Source organism: Ipomoea nil, unplaced genomic scaffold, assembly GCF_001879475.1.
Source record: "Ipomoea nil cultivar Tokyo-kokei standard unplaced genomic scaffold, Asagao_1.1 scaffold3069, whole genome shotgun sequence".
In the NCBI taxonomy this organism is placed as follows: Eukaryota; Viridiplantae; Streptophyta; class Magnoliopsida; order Solanales; family Convolvulaceae; genus Ipomoea; species Ipomoea nil.
In genome coordinates this window covers 1531501-1552074 of record NW_017619497.1, presented here as the reverse complement: position 1 = coordinate 1552074, position 20574 = coordinate 1531501, and the positions used below count along the sequence as shown (strand labels likewise).

General features: G+C 32.7%; 2 protein-coding genes and 1 long non-coding RNA gene across 3 annotated transcripts; 1 reads left to right on the top strand and 2 right to left on the bottom strand.

Moving 5' to 3' along the window:
* Nucleotides 1–1859: 1859 nt before the first annotated feature.
* LOC109164604 lies at nt 1860–4807 on the top strand. The gene is made up of 5 exons (XM_019313123.1): nt 1860–2126; nt 2228–2353; nt 2527–2601; nt 3082–3702; nt 4343–4807. Exons 1-5 carry the CDS (start codon nt 1953–1955, stop codon nt 4613–4615), a joined length of 1269 nt encoding a protein of 422 aa, XP_019168668.1. The 5' UTR covers nt 1860–1952; the 3' UTR covers nt 4616–4807.
* A 12263-nt stretch (nt 4808–17070) lies between these two features.
* LOC109164619 lies at nt 17071–17221 on the bottom strand. The gene is made up of 2 exons (XR_002051431.1): nt 17183–17221; nt 17071–17149 (listed from the first exon to the last, which is right to left on the bottom strand). It is a non-coding gene; the product is annotated as an uncharacterized LOC109164619 (long non-coding RNA).
* Nucleotides 17222–17288: 67 nt separating this feature from the next.
* LOC109164738 (ethylene-responsive transcription factor ERF114-like) lies at nt 17289–18761 on the bottom strand (the record flags this gene model as incomplete). The annotated part of the gene is made up of 2 exons (XM_019313288.1): nt 17289–17902; nt 18503–18761. Coding segments are annotated over 2 exons (873 nt in total), but the record flags the coding sequence as incomplete, so codon positions are not given.
* Nucleotides 18762–20574: the final 1813 nt, after the last annotated feature.

Sequence of the window (20574 nt, the reverse complement as noted above, 5' to 3'; positions counted from 1 at the left end):
TATATTGAGACAAAGATATGTTTAATGTCAAAAAATGGCAAATGATTCATTTTTGGTTCATACACTTATGCTCTGCCTTCAAGGAATTAAACTAAATTTGTCTCAATATAGATAAGATTATACCCGATTTGATAATTAAATGTGATCATATAATGATGAGGGCTGGTTTTATATGTAAAAATTTGTACTGTAATAATTAAGAAATTTTTTACTCCATAAACTCTTCCTTCTTGGAACCGGGTAAGGTACTTTTCCATATGGTCTTTTGGAATATGAGCATGTAGGAATGTTCTTTGAAAATGTTGCTTTTTAATCACGAATAAAAGAACTGATTACAAATAGTATTGAACTGGAAAATAAAAATAAATCATACCTCTTAATCATGAAAGACTACTTCTTTAGATTTGATTGATTCAACACCTTTTCACTCGGGTATTTCATGCGTTCGCACAACACAGAGCCTTATTGCACTCCGGGTGTTCAATAGAAAAATCTCACGGGCAACAATGTATGTATAATGGATACATTCTATGAGTTTATATATGAACCAGAGAGATATATGTATTATATTCGTAATGTTTGTATTCAACACAAACTGATGTATTTATAATTAGGTTTAGACGCGATTTTAAACCAATCGTTAAGAACACGTAGAGGTATGAATCGATTGGACGCCATTAATACCTTGGAAAAAAAAGGGGCTAAAATAATTACTTCCATCTTTAAAGAAAATATACTAATTAATTTTTGTTAAATGAACCGTTGCCATCTTTAAACCATGAAATTGATGGGAAAATTGTTTCCCTATTAAGTTCTCTTTAAACCATGAAATTGACAGAAAAATTGTTTCCATATTAAGTTCTGCTTTAATAGAGGTAGAGATAGAGATAGAGATAGAGATTTAAAGTGATAATCTAGAAAAACAGTTATAAATTACCATGGTCAACAACATCAAAGGGGACAACAGCACTCGTCTTGGAGCTAATACTCTCATTTTTTATTGTAGTATTATTATGAGCCAGTTCCGGTTCTGTGAGCTCAGGCATATTCCATGCGAAGGGAATTGCTGTGCGGACTTCATGGCTAACCTGAGTCAAGTTAGAGGGATTACGATTTTTCGTCCCTCTGCGGAAGGTGTTGAGTCAAGTTAGCACGTGCGGGATTACGATTTTTCATCTCTCTCCGAAAGGCGTAAGGAACATCCTTGAGGCTGATGCTCGTGGCATGGCTACAACAATAATCTATTAACCGTGCTGTGACCGTTTGGTCCCTCTTGTTCACGAAAAAAAAAAAAAAGAGTAAAATTTACTTCTAAAATTCAAAATATTTAAAGGTGCAAGATAAGCTAAAGGGTACTTGCCTGGAGTAACTGCACTTTTACGGGGTGTCTATAAAAGTCACTAAATTCTTTAGTTTGCTTAGAAGGAATTGCAATTCCCTCATTTTTCATGGAATTACAATCCCATGCCCCCCCTCCTCTCCCGGATTTTAATTCCATAGATTTTATGAAGAAAAAAAGATAATCATTAGACCAAATTACCCCTCACTTTTAACTTAAAATTGATGCCCACAACAATATGCATTTTGAACTTTATACTACTTATTCCCTTTCAATTCTCTTGTACACCAAACATTGAAATTGAAATTGAAATTTAAAATTTAAAATTCCCACTAATTATATTCCTATAAACTAAACACTGAAATTTAAAATTTCACTTTATTTCCAATAATTATTCTCTCATAAATTTACAATTCATTTTTCATGAAATTGCAATTCTTTTCTCAAATAACTCCCTTACTCCAATCAAAGGTCACGTTCACTTTTAAGTTCAGTCCTACTTGATTCAAACCGTTAATCTTTGTTGCACATAAACTGATGAACTTTCACATTCACTCGGAAAACAAAAAACCTCTCATTTCTTCACTAAATTCTCCTGTCAAATCAAAGATCGATGAATCGCCACAGGGTCCAATTGCTCTCACCTCCGTCTCCACTACAGTTGCCTACCTCGTCGCCGTCTATCGCAGCTCTTCGCTCCAAATTCTCGCGGATTGCATCTCAACACGAGCAACTCAAAATCGCTTTCAACCACCTCAACTTTCAGATTAGAACTGGTTTGCATGAAGTATGATTGTTCTAGTTGAATTTAACTATCTGCTTTCTTCGTTCAGTTCTCGCAAATTTGAAACTTCATGTCATTGAAGTGCGATTTTTGTTTTTTTAAAGGCCGAGGATGTGTTTGCGTCTCTGGCGATTCCATTGATGAAACTTGTTGGCTTGAAGACTGTCGAGATGGCCGAAGAGGGAAAATTCAGTACAATTATAATTGATAATTCTAGTTCTTATGCTCAAGTAATTAACATTTCTAAATTTATCTCAAATACTGTGTTATTTGTGCTTAAATAATCCAAAAGTATGTTATATGTACCATTGTTATCATTAAAATTTCTGTATCATCTAGTCTAGGATGTTATTGTCTTACGCTCTTACTTAGTGCATTTCTTATTTTCGTGTTTTTTTAAAAGAGAAATGAGATTGGATCAGAAACAGTTTCAAGATCAGATGGAGCATATAATATTCCCAATACTGGTAAATTTGAGGTAAAATTTGAAGCTACAAGTTGAGCTTATTATTGCATATACATTCTGAGTCTACAACCAAAACACAAGCTTTTCCAGAGTTGCAACTGCATTTTAGCGCCGTTACTAGCAATGTGTTTGATTTCTACAAGATTTTGAATGAATAAATGGTCCACTTATTACTGTAATTATAAAATAAACTTAGCACTCAGATAAATAAAATACAGAGTATTTCTCTGGCTTGAGATAGTACTCCATACCTATCTTTTTCCATTAACTGCTTCTGAGTGCTAAGTTTGGTTTTAGGGATGTTGGTCATAAGACTCATAACTCATAATTCATTATTCTTTGAGGTCAAATTAAACTTGTTTATTATTTAAGCTGCTTTCATTCTGAGCAATTGGCTACCAAAATGCTTCTGCAAGTTTATCAAATGTTTGCATGTGTGTGTGTGTGTATAAGCTGCTCACCCTCAAATGGTTCTTGTCTTTCAAATTGCAGGAAGAAAACTATACAGCCAAAGCCATAACAGTTGGCAAAGAGTTGATGCTGAAACAAAAAATGCAACTAATGCAATTGGTCCACTTGCTCAGACAAGTTGAAGCCCAAGTCAAATCTAGCCACAATGATATCCTTCTGACCTTTAATGACAATAGGGCCTCCATACAAAAAATTTTCCAGAAAGCAGTTGCATGTGTTTCTGCCGTTCATGAAGAGAACAATCGCACCAGTTTTCTCGTGCTTAATCTTCTTAAGTTTATATTTGAACATGTTGGTGCCGCACTTGGTTCGGTAATACATGGAGTTGAAGTCTTCATGCATGACCTGACTTCAAATATGTGTAATCCAATGGTAGAGTATGCCAAGGGGTTAAAAGCTGAAGTGACTTCTGGATCATGCCTTCGCCTATTGGCCACAGTGGAAGAGATGGGAGGAGTAATGAGAACAAGGACACTTGAATTGGAGGAAGCAAGAAAGAAAATGAGGGTAGCAGAAGAGAGTAGACTTGTGGCATTGAGCAAGTTGAAGGAATCAGAAGAGTTTGTTAGAAAAATGAGCACACTCCGTTCTTTCCTTTCAGAATCCAATAAAGCATCTGAGGAACATCCTTCACAACAAAAGGTATGTTTCATACTCAATGATTTTGATCTGAGCAATTTTTCTTGTTTTTATTACCTATGTTAACTTCCTATATACAAGTGTTGCTCATGCAACTATGCAAGATGTTTCCAGGAAACCTAGTGGCTGTCAACATTCATCTCCTTTCTAATATTTAAATTCTTAGACAAAAAAAATTAATAATAAAAAAAATAAATTCTTAGTCAAACAAAACTATGAAATATGGAGAAAGAGAACATTTTAGGCTATGCAGTCTCGTTGGATATAACTGTCAGATGAAACAACTTTGCCTTTGTGAAATCGACTACTGTCAAGACATGCTTTGGTTAATTCAAATGTTAATTAGAAGCTAGAATTTCATCATTGAAGTTACTGGACATTAGTAATAGCTATTTGAAGTTGACACCTTAACACATTACTTTCATTTCTGTCGAAAACATGCCTCTGAATGCTATGCTAGTATGCTATGATTCATCTCCCAGTATGTCTTGCGGTACTATCACATTCAGAATTTTCAAAATCCATTATTGCATTTCAAAATTCACTATGAACTCTGCCTCTTCAAGTTGGTGCATCTGTCCAATGAGTCCTGTAAGTTGCTGCCTTTTATATGTTTCAGTAAATTAATGGTTTTCTTCTAAAGCTTGCATGTCTTGAAGACTGCCAAGGTAAAGATGAGAAGCTGCTGTGGGAGCTACTTAAAAAGAAAAGGAAATACAAAGCACCAATGTCTCCACTTGGAGCCATAGGGATTTTTGACATGGGAAGCAGTGGCAGAAATCTTAAATCAATGAGGGTGATGAGGCCATCAATTCATACCAGGAGAACCTCAGAAATGCTGAGTCCACAAACTCCATGTATGGTTCCTTTGATCCCATTGGACTCCTCACCTTCCATGTCAAGGAAAAATTTATAACGTAATCAGATGACATCCTTATTCCTGGCTTCATTTGAAAGAGTAGGTGCGCAACTTGTTATCTTATCATTTTCATTTCTCTTTTTACATAGTTGCATATAGACAGTATATAAATAAGTATGTTCTGAACTTCTGCTGTTTGATTAAGTACAAATATCAACAACGGTGCACACAAATATTCCAGCACCTTTTTCCAAATGGGAGAATTCCTTAGGAAGGGAAGTGATCATGGTGAGCTTTGAACCTGGATTCCTCTTTTAAAAAACCACATCTTTTGTGATTGGGGTTTGTTAAAGATGAACAATAGCATTCAAATCTCAGGATGACCATTTCCTGAGGTAAAGAACTAGAAAGGGAATGATTAAAATATTAAGTATGTGGAGATCATAATGCAAATCCTATCATCATCATTTCCTGCATATATATGATGAAGAAAGCTGAGGAATATTTTCGTTTCAAAATGGTGGTGATCATGGTGACATTTAAACATTCATCTTCTCTAGAAAACTAACCTCAATTTCATGATTTATATGTACTAAGAATGAAAGTTGGGGATTCAAATCTCACAATCATCATTTCCCAAACCAGGCCAAAAGGAAACAAAAGCTCTCTTTTAGAAAGGAAAGGATTATGTGAAGATTTGAAGTTTAGCACTGGCTTTTAAAAAGCCTCTTATCTTTAGGCATTTCTTTATACATTTTCATTATGTGTTTTCTTTCTATCTGCATTAGTTTAGGGATTTCAATCTCATTTTCTTTCTTCACCAATCTTGGTGCTTGAGTTGTTAAAAAATGCCTTTTCTTCTCTCATTCATCATCACTTGTGCCATACACTAAAACGCTCACTTCCGTTGTTGCAATAAGACTTCTATTATTTGCACTTCATGGATCAAATAGATCTCAAAAAGAAAGGTTTTAATATTGAAAGTATTATATCGAACTATGGCGAAAATTTTCACATCTAAAGATCAACTTTTAATTTGATTGCAATGCATCATAACTTCTAAGCTTAAATGATTTAGATAGCATTTAGGGACGTAGCTGAACACGAAAAAAACCTCAAAACAACATGACAAAATGAGTACCTCCAGGACAAATGCCAAAAAGTAAAGCTTTCATTCTTCTTCTCCCAAAAGGTTGAATTGCCAAACCCAAGGGCCTCTTATACCCCGGTCCGGCAGAACATTTGGGATGATGTAAATCACGGTGATTCAATGGCTTAATAGACAGGGTCAAATGTTAGTGTGCACAAGGGAGCTGTCCACTTTGAACATAATCCCCACACTACCGCTGCCGAGGTTCGAACCTTAGTTTTTTCAATTTCTCAAATACAGTCTATTGAAGTAGTGAGCTAAAGCCTGTATGGGCAGTAAAGCTTTCCTTTTGTTATGGGAGGTAGAGGAAGCATGATAGGAGGATTAGCGGAGGGATTAGTTGGGCTAATAGCAATGAAAGGATGAAGGTTAAACGTCGAAGCTTGTAGATGCTGGCAATGACGACAACACTCCCTCTTAGTTGAAGCTTGGGAAATGGTCACATCAGTAATGGAATCAAATGGCCTCTAGAGATAAATATGATAGTGCCAAAACTAAACACCATTCGAGAATACATACAACAAACCAAACCAGTAATAAACATGCATGGAAACAAACACTACATGAATACCAAAATTGAGCATCCTTGAAAATTAAACATGGCGTGCACTGGGACTATCTAGCCATTGAAAATAAACAACACTAGAAACCAACTTCTTGTTCAATACTGGTAGTGATGGTATTAATTAAACTAGGAATGATTTAATTAGTAACCAGGAATGAAGCTAATTATAGAAATGAGAGAATGATTGTTTTAGTATTGATTGTTTGTAATAGGGACAATGTGATGTCCCCTTGAGGACAAAAAATAAAACATACCCCATCTGTCTCATTTTATTTATTATACTTAATATTCAGGGGTCAAAACAATTTATTAGCATTTTTTAAAAATAATTTTTTATTTTGATTTTTTTTTTTGTGTTTAATAATACTTTAAATGTAGTTTCTAAACATATAAATTTTACATACTAATTCTAAACATAATATTATGAATAATTAAATTGTAAATAACTTTAGTCAAGTCTCAGCTCAGCTCGTTAATCAAACATGTTACAAAATGAGACGGAAGGTGTGTGTGTGTGTATATATATAGGGTGATGTTCAAATGAGAACTCCTCATCTCGTGAGAACCTGCTGACTTATATATATATATATATATATATATATATATATATATATATATATATATATATATATATATATATATATATATATATAGAGAGAGAGAGAGAGAGAGAGAGAGAGAGAGAGTAGGGTTCCAATGAGAACACTTGTTTAGGTGAGAACGTGAGAACAAATCGTGGGCATCAATCTAATATTTTTTTATTAGATTAAGTGTGTACGAACGCGAATTAAATGTGTGCAAACGCGATTAAGTGTGTTTGCACACATTTAATTCGGGTTCGCACACACTTAATCTAATCTAGACCATGTAAAAATATTAGATAGATGCACATGATTTGTTCTCATGTTCTCACCTAAGCAAGTGTTCTCCTATGATCACATATATATATATATATATATATATATATATATATATATATATATATATGAGAGCCCCTCCTCTTGTAGGATAAAAAAATGAAATTAATTTTAATAATAATAATAATTGTGGCCAAGAACCTTGTGGTTCAATGGTATCAAGTCTTTATATTATATTGAGAGGTTGTAGGTTGTCGCCGGAGGCGATATTAAATCACAATAATAATAATTGTGTTATTAACCCACGTGGCCACGTGTGATGAGCATGATGATCTTTTTACAAGGCGGTGCCTAATTAAAGAAAAAAAAAAGGTAAAAGAAACACTCAAATGGCTTGTTCTCACTGTTGCACGTGAGTAGGAAAATAATTATTATAATTTAGAAGCATATAATTACGTGTCGTTTATTGCTTGAGTGAAAAGAAATGAATTAAGAGAGAAGAATGAATTAATATTTAAACTAATGATCAATGGCTTGTTCTCACTGTTGCACGTGAGTAGGAAAATAATTATTATAATTTAGAAGTATATAATTACGTGTCGTTTACAGCTTGAGTGAAAAGAAATGAATTAAGAGAGAAGAATGGATTAATATTTAAACTAATGATCAACGCTATATCAGAAAGTAAAATAAGAATATATGTAGAATAACTTATATATGATTATATGAGTGTATCAAGTACTAAAATTTTATAACTTGTTAGGATAGAGGGTTGTTTGTAACGGACTAGTTAGACTCATCATAAAATATAATAGTTTGGGAAAAAGCGATGAAAGGTAAGTATAATAGACTTATATATTAGCAAATGGTACAAGGCTTTGGCCTCCTATGAATCCACTATTGGACTACAAACGTCTAATAATACGTATGATAAACTAACATGCCGCTTGATTCAAGTTACAAGCTCATTAGCTAATTACACACTGCCAGTTAAGCGTGGTAGATGATGAGAGAATACTCAGGAAAACTGTCTTGAGGACTAATTCATGATGTCTTAAAGGGAGCTTGAGTCCACTATTTATAGTGTTTGAGGTCCTGAGTTTATTGATGAATTGAATATAATCAAATTTATAACATTTTGATAACTAGAGTTTGGTGTTTGTATTTTGGTATATGTATTACTAGTTGTGAACTTAATCATATACATTGCAAAATGAAAACGTTCTACCTTATGAATTTTATGGTCTAATATAATGATATAGGTTTGAGTTGTGAATGCATGGGAGTTTTTAAATGTAAATTTTACAAATTATGAGAATTTTACAATACTATATTTTGATAATTAAATAATGTTGTATGTTAAAATGATATAATCTCAAAGTAATAACGTGATGTAAAAATATTTAATTTTTTAATAAGTTGGGTAGATTTCAAAACATACTAATTTTTATTTTAAAAATAAGGTATTCTCTTTATGTAGTAAAGTCAAAGGTTCAAAACTTCACGGACTTAGCCTAAAAAAGAGTGATTGAGTAGGTGGAACATGATTTTTATACCTGAAAGTCACGAATTTAAACTTTGCTGATATCCTCTCGGAGTCTCGGTCAAGTCCGTTGCATAGAATCTTTCTAGTGCATTTTACATATCTTGTGTGGTTTTCAGATTATTACAAAAGAGAGAGATTTACTTTTAGTGCACACCATAAAATAGTGATTGTGAATTTCTCTCATTATAAAAAAAAAAAAAAAATCCTATAAATTCTATATTGTAACACAAAATTTTCTATATCTTTGAAAAATAATACTACATGTATTCTTATTTTTTTACTCAATTATTTATTTCTTACTCACATGCTCTAATTAATCTAAAACATACAGTGGTGTGTTATAATTTTTATTATTTTCTTTCTAATAAAATACGAATATATGACGATAATTTTACCCCTTTGAGAGTCCTTTATTATTGAGCCACACATTTAAGAGATGTGACAGTTGCATGGACCATGGTGGCGCAAGACTATATTTTTCTTGCCTAGGTTAGGCACTGTCAGTCTGTCATGGAAGTCCATATCTTGATCTAACTTTGAATATCAAACTGTAATGTGCATTATTGATTTACGTACGTGAAATAAAAATTTTTTATAGCTGTTTCTATTTTTTTTTTCCAATTATTTGAGTTTTTTTTTTTTTTTTTTTTTTGAACCCATCAATTTATAAACTTAATGTTCTGATTATTGCTTTATTTATTATCACTCTAAAAATTATAATTGTTACTATTTATATTTAAATTAAATATGTCAAAATTTAATTTAATTGATAATATAAAATTTTAATTCAAATACTATGTTATTAAATTATATATTATATTTTAAAAACATCTAAAGTGTGTGCCTTTTTACGGGCGTAAGTGTGCACTTAAGCACGCAATTTATCTTATGTTTTTTTCTCCTAAAATTTTCAATTGCAAGAATAAAATTTCTCGAAAAACTCATCCCACCATCAGTAAAAAAAAAAAAAAAAAAAAAAAAAAAAAAAAAAAAAAACTCAAGCATCAGTTTTTGTCTTAGCAACAAACCTCCAAAAAAGTTTTCGCAGGAATGCTCGTATAAATACAGTGGGATGAAGAAATGAAGCAAAAAATTAAAAAATAATAATAAAATAAATAAAATGCGACCAAACCACTCTTATAGCATCAGTGGAATGCAAAGACTCTTTCGATCTTGCTACGTACATTCTTCTAAAATGACATCTTGTTTTTCACATCCTTTTATCCTGATGTGTTATTATTTTAGTCTCTCTCGTTTTTTTTTTTTTTTTTAATAATTAAATTATTTTATAGAATTTTTTTTTGATATTTTCTTATTTAATTAAATTGTAGCTAGATTAACCAATTCATGATATTAATAGATATAAAGAAATTTTAATTTTAATTTTTTTTTTAAAATAGTGTAGGTTAGAATATAATAAAGTTGAGTAGGCATTTTTAATAATTTATAAATAATTTTTAATAATAATTTTTTTTTAAAAAATGATGGGTGGCCGCCGGCCACCCCCTTCCCCCACCCCCCTCTTCCTTCGTCTCCGGCGGAGACGAAAGAAGGGAGGGGAAGGGGGCCAACCACCCCGTCATTTTATTTATTTTTATTTTTTATTTAATTTATTATTAAAAGTTATTTAAAAATTATTAAAAATGTCAACTCAGCGCCACGTAAGCAGGTAACCTGCTATTAGGTGAAATTGCATACATTTGGAGTGTTCAGTGATCTAATTATACTTTTTTTTTTATTTAGTGACCTAATTACATTTTCAGGTTACACTCAATGACAATTTCAACCTTATACATGGATGACCTCACATGCATGATCAATTACAATTTAATTCCCACATCAATGAAACACTCCAAAGGGGCCTCCCAAATTTTCTTTTAGCTTATTCAATTAGTATTGGTAGATTTATTATTTATTTTATTTTTTAAATTTGTTCTATTTATTTTCTCTTCTCTTTGTATTGGCAAATTATGCTGTGGACTGTATTGTGGACACGAGTTCAAAACGATGTCGTTCAAGGGAAAACGCGGCCTTCCAGTTAATTTTGTTTTGTTTTGTTTTGTTTTGTTTTTTTTTTTTTTTTGTCTCGCCGTTAACGGTGTTAACGACGTTATTCATTTGTGGCATTATGAATGTACAATTATGCAATTATAATGTACAGTTATGAAATTATGAACACAGAGCTCTGACATTATGAACTTACAATTATGAACATATAGTGATAAAATTATGAACATAGAGCTCTAAAATTGTGAACATAGAGTTTAAAAAATTATGAATTTACAGTTATTGAATTATGAATGTACAGTTATGGAATTATGAATGTACAATTATACAATTATGAACACAGAGCTATGACATTATGAACTTACAATTATGAACATATAGTGATAAAATTATGAACATATACTCCTATAACAAAGTGGTCTGAAATTTTTTTTTTAAAAAGTGAAAGAGAACGGTGCCATTAACGGCACCGTTACCGTGTCCAGCATGCATGCTGGACACGGGTCCATAGCATAACGATTGCTTTGTATTGAAAAAGATATATAGAAATATGTCTGCACGAGCTTAGCTCAATGGTTCAGTAGGTTTTTGAAGAATAGACTAAGGTTCGAATCTCAGAGGCGGTAGTGTGGGGATTATGCCCAAAGTGGGTGATCCATTGTGCGCACCGATATTTGGCTATGTCTGCTTAGCCATTGAGTCACTGTGATTTACATCCTCCTAAATATTTTCTCGGACTGGAGTGTGAGGGCTCTTGGGTTGAAAATTTAACCTTTTGGAAGAAGAAGATATATAAAAATATCCCTTTTCTTTTTCTTATAAAAATTTATTACAAAACAAAGTGGGCCCTAATGAAGAGTCCATCAAAGTCATGATCAATATCTAAATTCACTTCCCTACAAATTTGATATCTAAAAATCATATAGAATCTACACCACAGCTACATTAATCATAGATGCTAATTATATTAAAGGGGAAATCTTCTATTCCAATCCCCATAAAATTTCTTTATTCTCATTACTAACTTTTGACTTTAATCAAACCAATTAATCACGTACGTACAAATCCAAGAATATATGAAAAGAACTATATGATTCAGCATATTTGATTAATACTATAACATTGTATAATTCTTACACGAAAACTACCTTTAACTAATATATTAAAATTCATAGACCACACAACTTCATCCTTTTAACACTCACAAAGTGACAACAAAAACTCATGATAATAAATATGTTAATGAATACAAAAATAATCCTTAGCCCACAAGTAAGAAATTAAATTGTATGTTGGATATATATATTCACATTTGAATTGAACAACCAGAAAACAGTGGGTATGGTAGTTAGTTCAACAGTCAAAACGCGGAAGCCGAAATCCGTGACCAGAATGAAGAGATCGGAACCGTCCACATGATTTTCACATTTGTTTTCATTTCTTTTCTTTAATTATTTATGGAGATCAGATCAGAAGAGCTATAGATATATTTCTATCTTTTTTTTTTTCCATATATATCTCAGCTTTTATTTTATGTATGTTTGTGCAGTGAAACAACATATATAGCAGAAGCAAGCTTTCGGTGCACATACAAATGATTCCGATCCCACGAAACAAATTCAAAACCTCAATTTCAAACCTTGGAAACGTCAAAAGCTGCACTCAACGTTTGAAAGAAGCGGCTAGCTTGACACTCAAGGCAAGTATATATATAATCTCTCTCTCCCTCTTTCTCTCTCACACACACACTATATATATATATGTATGTATGTATTCTTATATATGTTTGACAATAATATAATTGCAATTAATAACTCTGTTCTTTGTCTGTTCTCTGTCAAACGTATGGAGCCTTCTTGCAAGCCGCCCATTTTACTTTTATGTCTATCTCGTTGACGTTTTTGTTTTGCCATCATATCCCACTCACTCTTCAACTTATATCACAGAATTTAATTTGAAATGGAACCACTTAAACTAAATACATTAATGTAATTCTTCTAATTATAATTATATTCTAACAGAGTAACACTCATAACAAAATGTGAGTCTTTTGGCCCTGAATTAGGGTGGGTCCCACTAATGATTCAACTTATATCACATAATTAAATTTAATTTAAGAATGTGTAACAAACTTAAGATACACACACGTACATTAATGTAATACTCCGTATAATCCTAGTCATATAGGAGTCTTTTGGCTTTATGTTGAATTAGTCCGTCGTTATACCATAGACCAGGGTCTATCTTGTAAGGTGGATTCAAATTCAAAATACATAATTTATATATTGAATGTTCACAATTTACATACATAATGTTTACGATTTATCTTTTACAAAATTGTGAACATTAAGTATCTAAATTGTGTATTTTAGATTTGGGTCCACTTTGCAAGGTGAGCATGGGTCCACGGAATAATTTGCTTGAATTTGTAGTGGGTAAGTTAGGTCCGACCAATAGTTCAAGTTACATCACTTAGTTAAATTTAGAAGTGTGATTATTTAAACCAAATGCTAAATTAATGGAATTCTGATTATACTAGAAGAGATCTGACTAAAGTACAACTTATATATATAATTAAATGGTTGTTTGGTTGTATTATATATGTCCTAAAAGTCCAAATTTAGCTAATGTGTTTCTATTATTAATTATATTTTGAATATATACTGGCTATGTTTGACAAATCTAGCTTAAGGTAATTGAAAGTTGAAAAGCTATAAGCTAAAAACTGAAACTGAAGAGTTGTTAACTAGTTGATTATGCTTAAAAGTGTTTGGTAAATTAACTTTTTGATAAGCTGATAACTGTAAAAAAGACTAAAAATGATATTTCTATAAAATTTAAATGATGTGATTATTGTATTATTTTTATATTATTAAATATATGAGAAATATTTAATTATTTATAAAAAAATTGTTTTTATAATATATATATGAGATATATATTAAAACAAAAGGAAAAAAGTTTGTAATTGGTATAAAAGATGTCATTTGTTTATGAACGGATGATTTGAGTTAGAACTTGAGTTGTTGGACGGTGAAGAGTTGTAGAAGATGATGGATATAAAAATATAGGAGAAAAGAAAATGACAAAAATGTTATAATTGAGAAGGGTAAAAGATGTCATTTATTTATAATAATAAGGATAAGATGGAAAAAAATTTAGGAATCTCTTAGCTTATTTTTGAAACACCACTTCAAGTAACTTTTCAAAATAAGTTACTAGCTAATTATTTTGGAAACATTACCAAACAGAGCTCATAGCTTATTATTAATTTAAAATAGTTATAAACTCCTAAATAAGTTCCGCCCAATAGAATAATTATCTAAAATTAATAAAAACCAATTAATAAGCTCCTAAATAAGCTCTACCCAATAGATATTATCTAGAATTAACAAAAACCAACTATTAATTATTAGAAGTCTAATAGTCTAACTCGTTTTATATATATATATATATATATATATATATATATATATATATATATTTATATTGATCATACCCTTAACCTTTTTTAGTAAGCCTTTAAGATTTGTTGAATTGATATTTTAATGTCATAAGTAGATTCGTTGTAGTGGTCTATTTGCACGAAAAATTAAAAAAATGATAATTGTTAGAGTTCATTTTTTGTCACAATCTCAAAAGATTTATTCTCAACTTCTTAAATAATGTGAGATAATTCACGTGAATGTAAAAAAGCTAAAAATGCAAATCCTAATTGCAATGCCACGTTACGAGACAATGTGAACATAGGCATTACAAGACAATAATGTGAACATATATATAGTACGTAGGAAAACAAACTCACTCAAAGTGGAAAAACAAAAAGCTAAGTACATATATAAAGTGATGATATCATGCAATACGCACAAAAAAAGGTGCATATATCTTGCCTTTCAAGTATGGTATTTATTACCAACTTTTTTCCACTTCAAATTAATTCATCATAAAGCAAACGTGTTCATTGTATACACCCTAAATATATCATCACAATTCTAGATATATCATTAAGTATCCTTGTCTCTCAAGTCTTTGCTTTTTCCTAGTTACTAAGCCACTCACTTTCCGGCGCTAAAAAGTTTGTAAAAATATTTTACTTAATTTAAAGGAAATATTTAGGACACTTTTGCGTGTTTTGAGGGGCGTTAATTCTACATTTAAGGTGTGTCATTTTAACACTTAAGGTGCGTATTTTCAGAACTCCAAAGAGTGACTCTAATGGTTTGAAACATGAGTAGTTCGGGAGGTAACATTCTCCGAATGGTACCTTTCTAAAGGTACCCAAAAGGTTACGAGAACTGACATTTCGGATTGTAAAGTTAGTGTGTATTTTCAAAGCTTAAGGTGCGTAAGTTCTACACTTAAGGTTTGTCATTTTAACATTTAAGGTGCATCATTTTAACACTTAAGGTGCCACATTTTAACACTTGGTACGTCATTTTAACACTTGGTACGTCATTTTAACACTTAAGGTGCGTCATTTTGACACTTAAAGTGTGTCAATACAACACTTAAGGTGCATCAATACAACACTTAAGTGCATCAATATAACACTTTTTAGATTGAGTCAATTTGAAACTTAAAGTGCGTAAGTTTGAACCTTAAGGTGCATCAGTTCAACAATGGTAAGAGGAGATCATTCGCATCTAGTTCCTAAGAAGCCTAACGCATTTTTTTTTTAAATTTTTCTTGATTTGAGCCGTTGATCTAGATTACTAGATCAACGGCTCAGATCTCACCGCATCTTTCATTGGGAGACTCTTCGCACGTGAACCATCCCATATATATATATATATATGGTAAAACATGCCATATGTAAAAGATGCGGTTTAGTTTCATTCATTCATCTAGGTTGATCAAGTCAAGAGCTATAAATTAAGAAAAATGAGAAAAAATGTGATGACATTTATGTAATTATGATAATATATTTAGAAACACTTAAAAGTGCATTCGTGGATAACTAATAGTGCACACAAATGATCACGAGTGCACTATTATAGATCATGGGTTTACTTCTAGTTATTTGCAGATGCACTCTAAGCGTTTCTAAATGCACCGTTGTAATTATAGAAATACCACGGCATGTTTTACCTTAATTTTCAAACGTGTACTATTATAGATCATTAGTGTACTTCTAGTTATCCGTGGATGCGCTATTAAGTGTTTCTAAATGCACCGTTGTAATTACAAAAATGCATGTCACTACATATTTATCTTAATTTTCAATCATTGATCAATTCAGATTGATAGATGACCAAGTTCATACTTTTTACGAGGCCGGGCATGTGTTCTCGTATGACATTTCCTCCCCACCCCCTATGTGTGTGTGTGTGTATGTGTGTATGTGTAATGTTAGATATAAAAATAATCTAACAGGTGAATCTTAAATAATCTATAATTTACAAAAAAGTACGAGTAGTATAACCTTGTAGTAATGGAAGTTATAGAAGACCGAGATACTTTTTGAGAACACTCTTATGTTCTAGAAGTGTATATTTTTTTGTAACATGAGCAATGAGAGGATAATTAGCTTAAAAGTCTATTTGCCATCCGTATAAACATTCTGATCTATTATAAAGACTTTCAAATTCTACTCTTTCAACCAAACTAGCTTTATGATGTGGCAAGATTAGATAAGATCGATATCTTTATTTTATAAGTCTTAGACAAAATTATCTACATCTTATATTTGGGATTAAGAAATAAAGTTAAGAGCAAATTAGGAATTACATGTAATTCTTAGTTTAAAATTGAAACTAAATACCCAGAAACTTAGTATGACCAAACTAAATACCCAAAAACCCTAATTAAGAATAGCTTAGCTTGTGTATGTGTAACTTTAATCTACACGAATTAAACTTAAAAATTAAAATTAATGCCGAGGTTGACACATGCTTTATACATATACGATATATGTTATTTCTTCACCCAATATATGTTTTTCTATATATATATATATATATATATATATATATATATATATATATATATATATATATAGTAACTAGGTTATATTTGATTATGACTGTAGTCCATGATGAAGAATAATAACCAGTTTAAAAGCCGTTGCAACCATTTCTGTTCTCATTATCCCACACTACATCAAGTAAATGCTCCATTCTTTTCATATAGAAAACCCTTCAACTGCCCACACGGGCTAAGCTTAATGGTTCATGGTTTGGCAGTGGCAATGTACGTGGAATTATGTCCAAAGTTGGCCGGCCCCTTGTACGCACTGACATTTAGCCATGTCTGCTGAACCATTGAGTCACGTTTGATTTACATTCTTCCAAATGCTTTATCGGGCCGAGATGTGAGAGAATAAGGGATTCAACCTTTTGGAGAAGAAAACAGTTCAATTGGCATTGCATTATGTATTTCAGACATATATAACGTAACATACATAATTAAAAAGCAACATTTAATTTGCTTTTAAGGCTTAATATATAACTTGAAAAACAAAAACATTCTTCCAAAAGGCTGAACCCCGACCTAGAAAAACAAAAACATAATCCATGCATTGCATGCATAAAATAGTAGTAATTAATAAAAGCAAAATTAATTAAAACACAACAAAACAATGTTTATTATTATTATTATGGATGGGATCACTTTCTGACGTTCTTGATATCAAACTCCTCCCAGTTATCCTCATCAGGAGCATTATGAGCATCACCCGAGGCAGCGGACGAGGAGGAAGTAGTCCCGTACGGAAACTGAGAAAATTGGAATTGCTGCTGAGAAACAAAGGGTGTCGTTGTTGCCGACGTTCCCATGGGACGAAACACGGAAACCTCGTAGTTGGGAAACAAGTTGAGGTAGTTATTATCATTTGTCGTCGGGGCTTGGGCGTGAAGAGTAGCGTAATGCTGGGCGGCGTAGTGATCGTCCAGATTGGGGTGATGATATTGCGGCTGGGAGAAATGATGATATTGCGAAGGAGAAAGAACCGAAGCCGCCGCATGAAAGTGTTGTTGTTGGAGTGTAGTTAGGTATCCGAAATCGGTTGTTTTTGGTTGAACCCTTTCGGGGAAGTTGAGCTTGGCTTTGTTGCCTTTGAACCTTAACGCCGCTTCATCGTACGCTAAGGCTGCCGCTTCCGCGGTGTCAAAGGTTCCCAGCCAAACCCTCGCCGCCTTCTTCGGGTCTCTGATTTCGGCCGCCCATTTCCCCCATGGCCGCTGCCGTACTCCTCTATAATGTCTCTTTCTTTCCCTCCCTTCTATATATACATCAACATCATATATATCAAGCTTTTAATTACCATTTCTTTCCATTATATCCTTTTTTTTTTTCTTTTGTTATATACATATAATAAAATTCAAAATTAAACTTATGCTGACCTTAGCTTCAATTTAATTCGTCTCAACTAAAAATTCAAACAAATAAGAAAAGTACACATTTATTATTATTATTATTATTATTATTATTATTATTATTATACAAAAGACCCCTTTTTTTCAAATACTAAATTAGAGAATATATATGTTAGGTTTTAGTTTGACTGATAGTTTAAATTGACTGAAAGAATTCGACCATTTTTATTATTTTATTATACACAAGTATTATGTTCAACATATACCTAATTTATGTAATTTGACTTCTTTATTTTAATTAACATAAGGGTTGCGTTTATTCCGGCCATCAACCAATGCTAGTTTTGAGCTGAAACTTAATTTCATGAAGCTAGCTAGCTCTAATTACTACATCAAAGATTTCTATATTTTGCTTAATAATAATAATAATAATTCATTATCACATGCAATCTATCCAAGTTAATAAATATAAGCATGTATATATATATATATAGAGTATAGTATACCTTGTTGTTGTTGAATATTGGGTTGTTGAGTTTGGGGCATTAGTGAATTTCCATGTAAGGGATTGGATTGGGAGGTGGCGGTAGAAGTATTGTTGTTACCAATGACTTGGGAGAGGGCAGAAACCATGGCAGTCATATCATGAAGAGACCTGGCGGAGTAGACCGGGAAAATGGACTCCGCCGTGGCGCCGCCGCCGCTCTCTTTCTCCTCCGGTTCATCGGAAGAAAAGGGCCTCTTCCCATGATGTCGATCCACCGTTTATGTTCTTGGATTACACTAAAGGCCAAAATTAAAGATGGAGTTTCTCACCTCATGAATTCAAACAGCGCAGCAGCTAGTGTATAGTACGTAGCTTGCTAGTTTGAATAATAAAATAATATAAGAAAAATAGTTTGATTTTGTGGGTGGGAATATATGGAGAAGAAGCTAAGACGAAGATGGAGATGAAGAATAAAGCGGTCCAGTGGGGGCGGAGGGAGGTGAAGAGAAAGAATTAGGTTTTATAACCACACATCTTTGTAGTTGTAAGCTAGTGTGAACAACACCAGTCGTCAACTATGCTCTCGGTCGTGTGTTTTTTTTTTTTTTTTTTTTTTTTTTTTTTTTCTTGTTTTATTATTATTATTAGTATTATTATTATTATTGCTTTTTATGGAAAATTGTACAATGTAACAAAGATATCATATCACCACTATTATAATAAAAGTATAAGAATCATATTCTACCCACTCGATCACTCTGATAAAGAGTATTTTCAAGTGTTGTGCAAGCAAAGCTAAGAGAGAGACGAAGTTTCAACGTTCATATCTAGTGCAACCTGAGCTTCACAGTGAATTTCTAAGTTCAATGTCCATTTAATATGTTTGTGAACGCAAACAAACAATCGCAGTTTTTGAAGATTGTGGTTAAAGATCTTTTACTCAAGGCGACTTCATGGTTGACCCTTGGAATAAAGATCAGGTGTTGAATAACGGAGGGGACATTTAGTTCGAAAGAACACTACATGCAGTCAACAATGCTTTGTGGATACACTGTGTGACCTTTTCACTTGTATTTGTGCATAGAATACTAGTGATGAAATCCTTCTTAGAGGTTAAGGAGAAGAGTAGTGGATCGGACTAGGCTATTGCTGAACCACTATAAAAATCTCTCTCTCTATACTCTTTACTTTTTGCACTTTAATTTCTTGCATTTATCTTGCAGCAGATCGAAACAGTTAGCACACATAGTACATGTTTTGTTCAAGTTGTTTTATACAAACTGCGATACAAACTTTTAGTCTTCCGCTGCCTATCACTCGCTTTCGAGCTGGTGGTAAGCTTTGATCTAAAAACTGTTTTGAGGTTAAAGTTTTTTTAAAAAAAAAGTCTATTCAACCCCCCCCCCCCCCCCCCCCCCCCCTTCCTCCTCCTCCTCCTCCTCCTCCTCCTCTAGACTTTTTACCAAACTCAGGACCAATAATTAAGTGACTTGACAACGAATGTCATCAAAGAGGAGGAACACCTTTCTCAAGGTCATTTCACTCTCTTACGACACACGTGCAGTGGACATTCTCATGACTCATGAGTACCTAAGAGTTGATCAAGCATTTCATCAAAGATCTTGTGTTCTTGACATCCCACGCTCCTCTTTTCTCAAAGGTGGTGTAGGTAATTAACCCCGCAGGATTAAATTAGGTAATCACGTCACAAACGGAACTCAATCATTTTAATTAGCATTGTCAAGTCAAATCTCTTGGAGAAGAAGACATCTATACCCTTAGATGAAATAAAGAAGTGAGGGTTATCTTGTAATTAGCTATGCCATAATCTGTTGTAACTTCCTTTACCGCCAATTAGCTTATGTACATATACGTCTTCGTCTTCGTCTTCGTCTTCATTTACAATCTCCATAATGAAACAATTTCCTTTTTTCCCTTAATCCTCTCTTCTCCTCTCTATTCTTCATCGCTTTCGTTATGGTATCAGAGCCGCGGCCGATCAGCTACGTTGCCGCGGTCACCGGTCCTGGTGGATCTAGTCAGGAAGTTAATCCGGCCTCGCCGATCATCAGCTCTCCAGTTCATTCATCA